The 13109-nt window shown below is 41.1% G+C and overlaps 1 protein-coding gene across 1 annotated transcript in view; it reads left to right on the top strand.

Moving 5' to 3' along the window:
- The window catches only part of LOC101852078 (alpha-mannosidase 2C1), a gene marked incomplete at both ends in the record, with an annotated part of 37935 nt that extends 26236 nt beyond the window's left edge, over window positions 1-11699 (top strand). The window contains 5 exon segments of the mRNA XM_005113029.2: window positions 2106-2249; window positions 2901-3010; window positions 8773-8852; window positions 10473-10633; window positions 11304-11699. Of these exon segments, the coding sequence (XP_005113086.2) occupies window positions 2106-2249; window positions 2901-3010; window positions 8773-8852; window positions 10473-10633; window positions 11304-11543 (735 nt within the window).
- Between the last annotated feature and the right edge of the window lie 1410 nt (window positions 11700-13109).

The raw sequence follows: 13109 nt of genomic DNA, 5'->3' as shown, positions 1-13109 counted from the left end.
TATGGTCTTCGGCGTCCTAGTTGTAGCGGCCAGGCGCTTAGCTGTCGCTTGCAGAAGAACTGAATTTGATCCCAATGTGGGGAGAATCTTTATCGAGAATATGTCCTTTTGCAGGGATCTTTTATACAGGGTGATCCAAAAAAAAACTTTACAACTTGTTTTGTAAATATCTTCCTCCATACTGAAGTTTTGCGTTTCAGATTTGAATATAACATTTGAAAGCCAAAAGGAATTTGTCTGATACGTATTTAAGATTAGTCCATTGAATGGTTTTGCTCTATATAGCGCATTAAAAAAACAACCCATTTTTCAACCTTGTCGCCATTTTCATAGTTTGACGCACCAGTTCGCATTAGGCCTACCACTAAAAGTTGCAACAATCGCGCCATATTGCAAGCTACAGCTGTCTAACAAGTCAACAGAAGTCTGCAGATATTATTTTTCCAAATTTTGTTTGCCTGCTGAGATCATGGCTACCTTTAGTAAAGAGCAGAGAGCTTTTGTATTGAACATTACCTCTCCACAAACTCACCATCCCTGACATTTCGTAAGTTCTGCGCTCGGCATGGAGAGAATGTTTAGGTGCCCTCAAGACCTTTGGCATCATGAGTAGAGAAGTTCCGTCAGTTTGGATCTATAGCGAATCAGAACTAAAAAGTTCTTTAAAAAATGACAACTTCAGGTCGAACACACACCATGCGCAGCCCTTTAAACGTCACCGGAGTGCAGATTTCAGAAGCCGAGTCCTAAGAGACGTCTGTCCGTAGACGATCTACACCTAGGACTTTCCTACACATCAACAGTCTGCATTCTCATGGCATATGTTAACCTACGACTATACCTAGTTCATCTTTGCTAGGCTGAGATGACATGGATCAGAGCCTTGGAGTAACTATATGATCAGAGCATAGCAATGTGTTCATGATTCCTCGATTGTCTTGTAAAAAGGGATCTTTTCCTCGATGACATTTGGTTTAGTGCAAAGCCCATTTTCACCCTGCAGGATATGTTAACTTTAAAAAATCCTGTCAATTGGGCACCCCCCACTCTATTGTCTCTAGAAGCCATTTCTTAGTGAACATGTACAGTGTATGTGGCTTTAAAAACTCATGGTTTAGCAGGTCCTTGTGTTAGGGCGCCAGTGAACATTTCGAGCGACGCGTTAAAAATGTGTCGAGTCCAAAGGATGGAATGTGGAGCACTGCTTCTAGGAATTTCAGAATGAAATCATTAGGTTTTTAAAACTCTGTAAAAGTAATTAAATATTGTTTAAATGTCACAGGGATGGAAAATTAATGTCACAGAGAAAATAAAGAAAAAGCTCAACTAATCTTTTCACGACTTCCTTTACAAGATTTTTAAACATTGGTGAACTTTGCGTTTTTGGGTGCTTTTTTCTTTTAGCCGTTTCCGTTTTCAAAACATATTTCTTCTTCTTGGATTTTATATCAAACAAATTCCTTTTGAATGATTATGTCTGTTCCAAATTACAGCATTCTAGAACAATTTTTGCGCGAGATATTCAGAAAAAAAGTTGTAAAGTTTTTTTTGCATCACCCTGTAATTCTCATTTCGGGTTGGCCCTGATAGACATGGTCGAAATCCTCTTCCTAAATGATCCATACTGCGTCGACGGTGTCAGTAAAAACCTACATTAAAAAACAAAGAAACGAAACAAAATAAAACAAAGCAAAAAAAAAAAACAACAACAAAAAACAACGATTGCTCTGCTACCACCGAGGTTCTAAACTCTAATGAGGCTCAGGTAAAAACTGGCAAGTTACGATCCTGAGATCAGGTTGGAAGGATGTTAAGCTGTCGTATATCACGCCAACAGCAATATTATAACGATGCCATCTTTTCTGTGGCCGAGAGATTACACGGGCACCCAGTCAGCTCAGTTGACATCCTTCTGAACCATTGAGCTGATGGTCCTCTTTTGAATCCCAGACTGGGCATTCTTGAACTGGGATAGCTATGTGGATTTTTCAAAGATCTTAACCCAATTGACTCACTTCTATTGGAGATGGAGGTCCTGCCTCTTAAATCACCCGAAATAATCCCGACAGGGGCGTTAAACTTTTACACGTACTTTACCTTTACAGACTACATGGCATATGAACCGTAAGTGTCTCAAGGTCGAGTTCCCCACCACTGTGCACGCCACTGAAGCTTCCTACGACATACAGAGTGGCTTTCTGCGCCGACCCAACCACTACAACACTTCTTGGGACTCGGCAAGATATGAGGTGAGATATAGGAGAGTAGAAATGTGCTTTTTCATAATACATTCATATTGGATCTGATCTACAACATGGAACTTGGGGAAATGATATTTTGCATGTGAACATGACGGGTTAATAAAACCTTTTTACTCTCTCTCTCTCTCTCTCTCTCTCTCTCTCTCTCTCTCTCTCCGCTCTCCCTTTCTCTCTCTCCCCCTCTCTCTCCCTCTCAACCCTCTCTCTCTTACTCTTTTACTCTCGCTCCCTCTCTCGGCGCTCCATTAGCTCAGTTGGTATTATGGGGGACAACGGAGCAGATGGCCACAGTTCGAATCCTAAACCGGACCGGATATTCTTGAACTCTGGTCGTTTGTCAGGTTTCCATGGATTTCAGCCCATTCATTGTCTCTGTCCTATCGGAGACTGACGTTAAATTCGGAGGTCCCTCCTCTGAAATAACCAATTAGTATTGATAGAAACATTAACCTCCCCTCCAAAAGACAAAAAAAGAAGTATCTCTCTTTATCTCTCTGTGTCACTCTGTCGTTGACTGTTTGTGTGTCTGTGTGTCTGTGTGTCTATCAGTCTGTCGGTCTGTCTGTCTATCTTGGTTCCACAGTCTTTTCAGCCCTCACTCTCGAACAAAAAGACATCATCATAATGCACTCTCCCCAGGTTTGCGGCCATAAGTGGGCGGACCTATCGGAGCATGGCTTTGGTGTCAGTGTTATGAACGACTGCAAATATGGCTGGGCTGCAGTAGATGGAACCCTGCGTATGTCCCTGTGAGTATTAATTTGCTTTTATTTGATTTTTGTCCCCGAAAACAGGAATGACACATTAATAATTACAGCTTCGGCGAGTAGTAGTAATAGTAGTAGTATAGGGTTTTACGGCGCTCGAAACTGCTATGGTCATATGAGCGCGCGAAACACAAGTTGTTTACTTTCTCGCAAAAGTTAACTGCACGATTGGTTAACTAATTGACTTTAAAATGCTAAAATGTTAAAATATTAAAATTCAGTGTAAATATATTTGTGATTTAAAACAACTCTTATAAGTAACAATAAAAATTTTTAATAGTACGTTTTCATTTCACAATTTGCCATAAAGGCCAATGGCCTTCATAAAATTCAAAATTTTGCTGGGACCAACGACGGAAAAAATATCTTGCAATTTCTTGCCTTTATAATATTTCCTTCGGGTCTCTCCAAAGTCTAGACATTCTGTTAAGATGGTAAAATCTGTGTCGCATCCGACACAGAACGGCTTCTCATCTCCCTGTAGGAGGTATTTGTGGGTCAGGGCCGTGTGTCCGATGCACAATCGAGTAAAAATGACTTCGTCACTTCTGGGGAGGTCCGAAGGATTTCGCTGTTCTAGTTTGGGTTTTATTTCATATAGTTTATTATTTTTTCTGCTTTTCCCAGTGGCTCTCCCACAGACTGGAGGTGTACTTTTTGACTTTATTTCTAAAGTCAGTCTGTGAGAGAGTGTTTGTCGTTGATCCCAGCAGAAGGGATGAAGCTTTCTTTGCCAGGTCGTCTACCTGCTCGTTTCCTCGGATGCCCACATGGCTGGGTATCCATGCGAACGTGATGTTTTATCCTGTTTCGGATAGTGTATGAATTTTCTGTTGTAGCCTAACTATTTTTGGATGTAAGAGTGTGTAGTTTGTGAGTGAGGTGATGCAAGACAGAGAGTCAGAAAGGATAAGGAAAGATTTGGTAGAAGAATTTTCTACAGAGTCCAGTGCCATGTCAATGGCAGTGGCCTCCGCAGTGAAAATGGGGGCTTCAGGATGGAGTCTCCTCTGGTGTGTATTGTTGGGAGATAGGGCTGCGGCGCCCACTTCATTGTCTTTTTTGGAGCCGTCCGTGAAGATGAGCTCCGCACCGGGGTATTTATCTATTAGTTTTTTGTATTCTGCTTAAAAAGTTTTGGTGTTTGTGCTTTCTTTGTTGTGCGTGGTCAGCTGTAGGTCTACTTTTGCCTTGGTGAGGTGCCACGGAGGGAGGTCGGGGAAAAGAATTTGTTGGATGTCTTGTTTGGAAAAGTGTAGGTTTTTGAGATCCTCAAGGATTTTGAGGCCGAAGGGTTTGATGAGTTTTTCGTTGTTTTGGAATTTGTTCATGGTTTCTGGGTTTGTTTTAAAAATGCTGTTGTGCGCTGGATTTTCCGGTGTTGAGCTCTGTTTAACTGCGTATTGTAGTGAGAGTTGTGTGCGTCTGAGTGAGAGTGGTGGTATGTTGGCCTCGGCCTGGAGGCTCTCCACCGGAGAAGTGCGGAAAGCCCCCAGAGCGAGGCGGAGTCCTTGGTTTTGTATTGGATCTAGTATTTTTAAGATGTGTGGTTTTGCCGATCCGTAGACTTGACAGCCGTAGTCAAGCCTGGACCGGACAAGGGAGATGTACAAGTGGAGAAGGTGTTTTGAGTCCCCGCCCCATTCCGGATTCGATAGAATTTTCAAAGCGTTTAACGCTTTCTGGCACCTCACACGAAGGTCTTTGATTTGTGGTATGAATGTGAGTTTTTTGTCGAAAATGACGCCGAGGAAACGAGCTTGGTCCTGGACGGGAATCCTTTCCCTGTATAGTGTCAAATCCGGCTGCAGCACACGTCTGCCTTTTCGGCAGAAGTGTACTGAAACCGTCTTTGACGGGGAGAACTTGAAACCGTTATTGTTTGCCCACGTTTCGAGTTTGTGCAGCTGCGTTTGCAGCTGCCTTTCCATAGATCTCAGATGAGGATTTTTCGAACGGCAGCATAATATCAAAAAGTCGTCAACGTATAACGAGCTGTCTATGCTGTTTTGGAGGGTTTTTACTATGGAATTTATTTTAATTTCAAATAGGAGAGGAGAAAGGATGCTCCCCTGGGGGACTCCTTCCTCCTGTTGGTGGGGGTCTGAAAGGGAGGATCCGACACGAACCTGGAAGGAACGGTTCTTCAGGAAGTTGCCAATGAAGGCAGGGAGGTGACCACGTATGCCGAGTGCGTGCAGGTCTCGAAGAATGCCGTACTTCCAGGTTGTGTCGAAGGCTTTTTCGGCGAGTAGTTCAAATGTACAAAGCCCAGAAAGCAAAAAGTTACGGAGATAGAAAAAATACAGGGTGATTTAATTAAAAAAACAACTGTACAACTTTTTTTGTTCATATTATCCTCCACACTGAAATTTTTCTTTTCAAATTTGTACTCAACATTTGGAAGTCAAAAGGAATTTGTTTGATATTCCTTTTAAATATATTCTCAGAATAGTTTTGCTCTACATAGCGCGTAAAAAACAACCCATTTTCAGCTATGTCCACATGTTTGTAGCATGGCGCACTCGTTCGTATTAGGCATACCACTAGAATTCTCAACGATTGCGTCATATTGCCAACTGCAGTAGTCTAACAGGCCAACAGAAGTTTGCAGATAGTTTTTCTCAAGTTTCCTTCGCCTGCTGAGTTCATGGTTAAGATTAGTAAAGAGCAGAGAGCTTTTTGTGTTTAACATTTCCTCACCACCAACTCATTTCGTACGTTTTGCACATGGTACTTAAATAATGTTAAAGTGCCCTTAAGGCCTTCTTTGATGTCAATGGTGGAAATGGTCCATCAGTTAGGACTTGTAGAGAATCAGAACTGAACATTCCCAGACACAAAGACCACTTGAGGTCAAACACACACCGTTTGCACTCATTTAAACGTCAATAGGGTGCATAATTCAGTAGATGAGCCCCATGGGACGTCTGTCAGTAGAAAATATACTGACGGTAATTAAAAACGCACCATTTTGGATTGAGCACATTTTGGACTAAAATCTATCCAGTGACATCAATTGAGGTTGACAAAAGTTCACGGGCAACATAGGTTACCGATCACACAAAATTTGAAGTTCCCAGTTCAAAACTGTCAATGCGTACGTGCAACATGCAAAAATTCGATGTGTTGGCCTCAAACCTAAACTTTGTTCAACGAGACAAATTTTTTGGCTGTTAGGGAGAGATTATATTCGCCCTTAACAAAAACTGACATTCTTTACTCTGTGGGACGGATTTTTTTCTGCGTAAATAATGCCGCGACTTTCCATGCAAGAACGTGAAAAGGCAATTGGAATGCCCCAAGCCGGAATGGCAGCACGGCAGGTTGCCAGGCGCATGAACTGTAGCCACTCGACTGTAATCCAGTTGTCTCAACGAAATGCAGCCACTGAATCTACAGCAGATCGGCAACGGAGCAGCCAACCACGAGTTACAACACCAGTGTAAGAAGACCGTTACATTCGCCAACGTCACCTACGGGACCGTTTCCTGCCAGCACCGGAAACAGGTCGTCAAGTGGTTGGTCGGCGTGGACCAGTATCTGAATGGGCCGTGCGACTCCGTTTGCGTGAAGCAGGACTTGCAGCCAGACGCCCGTACGTTGGTTCTGTCCTGACATAGAGGCATTGTCAACAATGTTTGCAGTGGGCCATGCAGCATTTACAGTTGACGAGAGTCGATTTGCCCTCTCGCATGCTGACAGGAGAAGAAGAGTCTGGAGACGCTCGGCGAGCGCTACGCCAACTGTTGCATGCTGGAGGACGATAGATGGGGAGGAGGCAGCGTAATGGTATGGGGAGTGTTCAGCCACGATTATTGCACACCACTGTACTTTTTTGACCAGCCTGTGAATGCCAATACGTACCAGCAGGTTTTACAGAACCACGTCGTGCCGTTATTTGGTCAACACCCAGAGCTGCAGTTATTCCAACACGACAACGCCCTCCCCCACACCGCTCGAGCCACCACTGCTTTTCTGCAGGCAAACAACATTGATGTCCTGCCTTAGCAATCACTGTCTCCTGACATGGCACCAATTGAGCATGTATGGGACGAGCTTGGCCGCCGTTTGTCTCGTGAAAGACCTCTACACAATCTCCAAGAGCCGGGGCGTTCTTTGACATATAGGTGGGTAAAGATTCCACAGGTGTTCTTTCAGGCTCTTGTCAGTTCCATGAAAAGACGCTACCAATCCTGTACATTGTATTCAGGCCAATGGAGGACATACACGACACTAAAGCAGGTGTTAAAAACTCAATTTATTGCTCTGATTTTTAAAAAATGACTTTTGTTACTTCATATTTTTGTGCTCGCGGTGCCATTTGACCTTTTCATTTCATTTCAGCTGTGAAAGTTCACAAAATGACCATAGAATGCAATGGTGTACAATCTGTTTTAAAAAATAAACACATCACCACTACTTGAATTGTTTTGTAAGTGGTGCGTTTTTAATGACCGTCAGTATATTTGTAGTAATGACTTTCCTACATCTCAACGGTCCGCATTCTCAAGGTAGATCTTCGTCTACGACTTACCATTTTCCCATTCGCAAATCTATCAGAGGATAGCAATTTGTTCATGATTCCTCGATCATTCCTTGGCAAAGCCCATATTCACTTTCAGGTTATATCAACTCCACACATTACGCTGTCTATTTGGTCTACCTCACTTCCCCCTTATTGTCGCTGGAAACAGCTCCATATTAGTATTGTAAGGTGTACAGTGTGTGTGGCTTAGAGTACTCACGGCTGAGTGGATCCTTGTGTTTGGCCTCCATTGAACATTGCCAACGACGTGTTGGAATGTGTCGCGTCCAAAGGAGACCATTGGTTCTAGGAATTTCAGAATTTAAACAAAATATTTTTCTAACTTTGTAGAAGAAAAGAAGTATTGTATAAGGGTTACAGGGATGGAAAGATTGGATTTTAAAAACAAAAGGAAATGAAAAAACAAACCAATCATTTTGTGACATTCCTTTCGAGATCTTTTAAATTAGTGCATTTTGCATTTATAGGAGGTTTTATAAAAGCCATTTTCGTTTTCGAAAATTAGTTTCTTCTTTTTGGATTTTATGTCAAACAAATTCCTTTTGAATGAATTAAACCTGTTCCAAATTACAACATTCCAGTACAAATTTTGTGCGAGATATTTAGAAAAAAAAGTTGAAACAATTTTTTGTTGGGGTTTTTTGTTTTCGGATCACCCTGTATGTTTACTCTTTTAGAAATTGGGCCTACATTACGTATTTTATCTTGTCTTTATCAACATCTCGTCATTTTAATTTCGACAAAATATTTCTGGAGCACATGCGACCAATACCACAGATTAAGAAACTGCTTTTGATTAAAATAATTGCCCATAATATCTTGAAAAAGAAGTATAGATATTTGTAATTGAAGGAGGTGGGGGCAACCTGATGTCAGAGCTAAATTAGCAAGAAAAAGAGCCCCAATGTTTTATGACTTCCAAACCTGTAGTATCCTTGGAAGCCACTAATCTAATTAAGTTGCCAATTTATATCAATTTATGTGCATTTGATCAATGTTTTTCGATAAAAATGAACCCAGAAATGTGATTTTAAGTGGACATCAACGGTGCAGAGCCGAAAAAAGCAATTAAAATTGCCCAACTGGTGGAAAAAATGCCGGCTTCTTCGATTTTATTATTTAGACCAGCACCTGATTTTACCACCATGCCACACATATTGATATCATTATTACTCCGTCCCTTTCATTTCCACAGCCTAAGGTCTCCAAAGAACCCTGACCCTGAGGCAGATATGGGCTTGCAGACGTGTGCTTATGCCATCTTGCCTCATTTTGGTAAGCAGACTTTTGTTTTGGGACATCATGATGTTGACGGTTATACTATTACTTTGTCGTTTTTAAAGATGGATTTACAGCATCTGCTCCTCACGTAGAATCTTCGATGTTTTTCCTTTAATTGGAGTAGTTGGTTGGTGGGCGCTCTGGTGTGGTCTGCTTCTACTTTCCTAACAAATATCTATCTTCTTTATCTTTCCTCCATCTTTTTGGAGTGTTTTTACTCTAGTGTAACACAACTAATCTTTGGCACTTATATGACCTTATTGTGTTGCTAAGTGCCGTAAAACTCTTACTAAACTTTAAAATAAACAACAAAAAATCCAATCAACTTAGCATTAAAGAGTCCAGCCTGGAACAGACTCTGTATGAATGTGGATGTGTGTGTGTTGGGGGGGGGTGGTAGGGGGATTTGTTTGACAAAACCCCAAATATTGCTGAACTGAATATTATATGTAGTGTTTCATTCTATTTATACGCCGGTCTAACTTTTTTACAGCGCTCTGAGACAATGCTTTATAAATAAATCATTGATGGTCTGAGACAATGCTCTCTTGACGTTACATTAATGATGTCACCTTCCATAATCCTGATTCGCCTTGGAAGACTGATGCTGCTTATTTCTAAAAGGCTAGATCTAATAAATGTTATCCCGAAATAACCTTTGACTGTGACCCTGAGAATAAGACAAATTGTACAGGGGATCAATGTGGACGTAGGCCTACGGAGGTACAAAGTCGCCAGAAATATAACTTTATTTTGCTTGCAAGCTGCCTCAAACATATCTTTCAGGGCACGGGGCTGGGAGGAATTCAGTACCTCAACTGATGAATGTATAATAAAATACACTTTATTTAGTGCACATCGAACTCTCATTTTGTTTTACAGAGTGTTTAAAAGAGATTACCCATTCAAAGTTCTGTAGTCTTTGAACCCATTTAAACAAAACTTCTTTAAATGAAATCCAGAGGTACATATCAATCTTATGATGCTCAACCAACTTGTTGGGAAAAAAGTTTCTAAAATCTCAACCAAAATCGAAAGAAACACAAACCTTTGTGACTTGTTAATACGTAATTGGAAATTTTGATCAACCGTGTAGCATGTTGATCAAAATTTCCAATTACGTATTAACAAGTCACAAAGGTTTGTGTTTCTCACGATTTTTTGTTGTTGAGATTTTTTAAAAATCTTTCCTTGGTCGATTCTGTAGGCCTCCTGCTCAACTTTGAGTTTCAACTGTTCGATTGCTTGTGGGTTGTTTCTGTTGACTCTGTAAAAAGAATGTCAAAGAAAATGGTCAAGGGGGTTCAATAGAGGAAATGCGGTGAACATCCATTTGTAAGATTTCACTTATAGGGCATTTCGGAAACCTTTCTTGAAACCACAAGTTATTCCGATCAGGTTCTTTACGTTCAGCCAAACCTGCTCTTACAGTCACATGTCCAGGACAATCAGGTACAAACGACATTTTCTCATTCATCCTTACCCCTTGCGGTTTTTTCTATAATTAATGACACATGGAAGAAGATCACCTGTTTGAGATTACCACTCTTCTCCTTGACAATGGATGACCGTCTTAGACAAGTTCGTAAGCATGTGTTTTCTTTTCCCTTGCAGGCAGTCTACAGGAAGCTGGCACCATCAACTACTCTCTGGCCTTCAACAACCCCTTGAGAAGTATGCTGGCCCCGGCACCTGTAGCACCGGAGAAGGGTGTCAGTGGCAGCGACTGGTTTGAGTTCAATTCCAACCAGGTCGTGCTTCAGGCCGTGAAATTGGTGAGTACGAAAGGCTGTATATATGTTACTGTTGTGTTGTAAAGTGATCAGAGCCTGTGTACTTTAATCCGGGTTGAGCGATGTATACTAAAAACCATACTTTTATCATAATAATAATAATAATAATAATAATAATAATAATGAGAATAATAATGAGAATAATAATAATAATAATAATAATTATTATTATTATTATTATTAGAGGTAGTAGTAGTAGCAGCAGCAACTAGTAGTAGTAGTTGTAGTAGTAGTAGGAGTAGTAGGAGTAGTAGGAGTAGTAGTAGTAGTAGTTGTAGTAGTAGTAGTGGTAGTGGTTGTAGTATTAGTGGTTAGGCTACCGGACTCGTAATCGTGAGATTGCGGGGTCGGGGGTTCGAGCCGTGGGCCCGACGTTGTGTCTTTGGGAAAGGCACTTTACACGAATTTTCCTCACTTCACCCAGGTGGAAATGGGTACCCGGCCACAGACAGCGAAAGATCATGTCAGTATGTTAGTGTTTCAGCGCCTATAAATGGCTGCTTGCACTGTATGTAGTAGTATCATAATTGATATTATTAAACCTCTGGAGTCCCCGCCCAAATCCGTAAAATTAAAAATATATATCAAAAGACAATATGATAACGATAGTTTTGAGTTGAACTCTTATCTTAGACTTTTATCCCGACTCCAGGCTGAGGACGGCAGTAACACAATCATCCTCCGTGTCCACGAGGCCTTCGGCGGGAAATGCAACGTCCGAATCACGACTCCAATCCAGTTTAAAACTGTCCAGGCATGTAATGGTCTTGAGCACTCCTCTGCGGCAGAAGAGAAACTGGTGAATGCGAAGTGGGCGTGGAAAGAAGGCCGAGGAAGCATCAGCTTCGATCTAACTCCATTCCAAATGGTCTCCCTGAAATGTTGTCTTTGAGACCGAATGGTAACAAGAAAAGTGAACATTTTTTAAAATACCAATATAATTAGGTTTTAATGTTCAGTTCTTTGAATCATTGGTAACATATTACAGGTTCAGAACTTTTTGAAAACTATTTTAATGTGAATATATTTGAGGTGATACTGTATTATTTTAAAACCATTTTTTAAAATAGGACCAGGAATGCAGATGACGTCAATCGCAGATTAACTTTCTTCAGGGTCAAACTGCAAATCACAAAAATCCATGTGTTTGTTTTTTGTGGAGAGATTATTGTGGAAGCCATGACCAATTTTTCTTCCAAATGATATTCTTCTTGCGATTAGATTTTTTCCACTTTCCTTTTATTCTGGACTTGAGATAGCTGTTTATCTGTTGACGCTGTTGTTCTCTTCAAAGCTCTACTGCTTTAAAACTGGTCAGTTTGATGAACAACTGATGTAATTTTAGCGGAGTCTCTACATCACGTGACCTTCGTCTTAGTGTATTAGAACAAAAGTTAGGGCATAACTTGAACATTTGGGAACAATAAACTTTGAGCTGATCTTGAATAGGATGGAACAAGACAGAGTTAACTACTGTGCCGATTTTAAAACTTTAGAATGCTGCTTATTGTATTTTGAACAAATGAGTTCAATAATATTATTAATAATATGTTTGTTCATCTGATGATATGGCATAGCTCGATCATTCGTCATGATAGCTGCTATTACATTTATTCAGAAACTCTTTCCTATGTTTATGCTCTTATTGATGTCATTAAACGGAAAGAATGCAAATTTTGTTACTTTTATCGAGGCTCTTATAAGTGTTTGCTTTTGGTTTGTTAGTAAGTATATTAGTGAGTTGTTTTGCGATTTATAACTTCATATTAATTTACAGAAAATGAACAAGAGGAGTGGGAAAATTGTGGAATCACCGTTGCTTTCAGAGAGAGAAAGAAAGGGGCGAAGCGAACGGGAGGGAAGGAGGAAAGAAGGGAGAGAGAGAGAGAAAGAGAGAGAGAGAGAGAGAGAGAGAGAGAGAGAGAGAGAGAGAGAGAAAGAGAGAGAGAGAGAGAGAGAGAGAGAGAGAGAGAGAGAGAGAGAGAGAGAGAGAGAGTTGGGGGGGAGGGGGCGGGGAGGGTGACAACCACAATGTTTTATTTAACACAACATCAACAGCAACAACAACAAAAACAGAAAGAGCCAGGTCGCATGACATCTTAAAAACATTTCCCACATAGCAATAACTTCATAGCGTCCGGCTTCCAAAACTCTGAACCAATAATCGCCCCTCACCCTAGCAAGTAAACGCCCGTCGCACGTGCTGGAGAACCCTCCCCTCTCATGTCGAAGCCGACTTCTTACATTGGGGGCGCCGCGGCAGTCGCACAGTATGGAGACCCACCAGGGGAACAAATAGAGGGCCAATTTGTGCGCGACATATTGTACAAATGACGTTACAGCGCCTTTCCCTCTCTTTTTTTCCCAGAAGGTTCCAAAAAGTAATGAAAAACAGAGAGAGTCTCTCGAAAAGTTCCCTTACCACTTAAGATTGGTTAGAAAGACAATTTAAAAGCGT

Source organism: Aplysia californica, unplaced genomic scaffold (genome assembly GCF_000002075.1).
Source record: "Aplysia californica isolate F4 #8 unplaced genomic scaffold, AplCal3.0 scaffold01562, whole genome shotgun sequence".
Lineage (NCBI taxonomy): Eukaryota > Metazoa > Mollusca > Gastropoda > Aplysiida > Aplysiidae > Aplysia > Aplysia californica.
The sequence above is the reverse complement of the archived record's forward strand: the minus strand, read 5'-3'. Positions and strand labels throughout refer to the sequence as shown.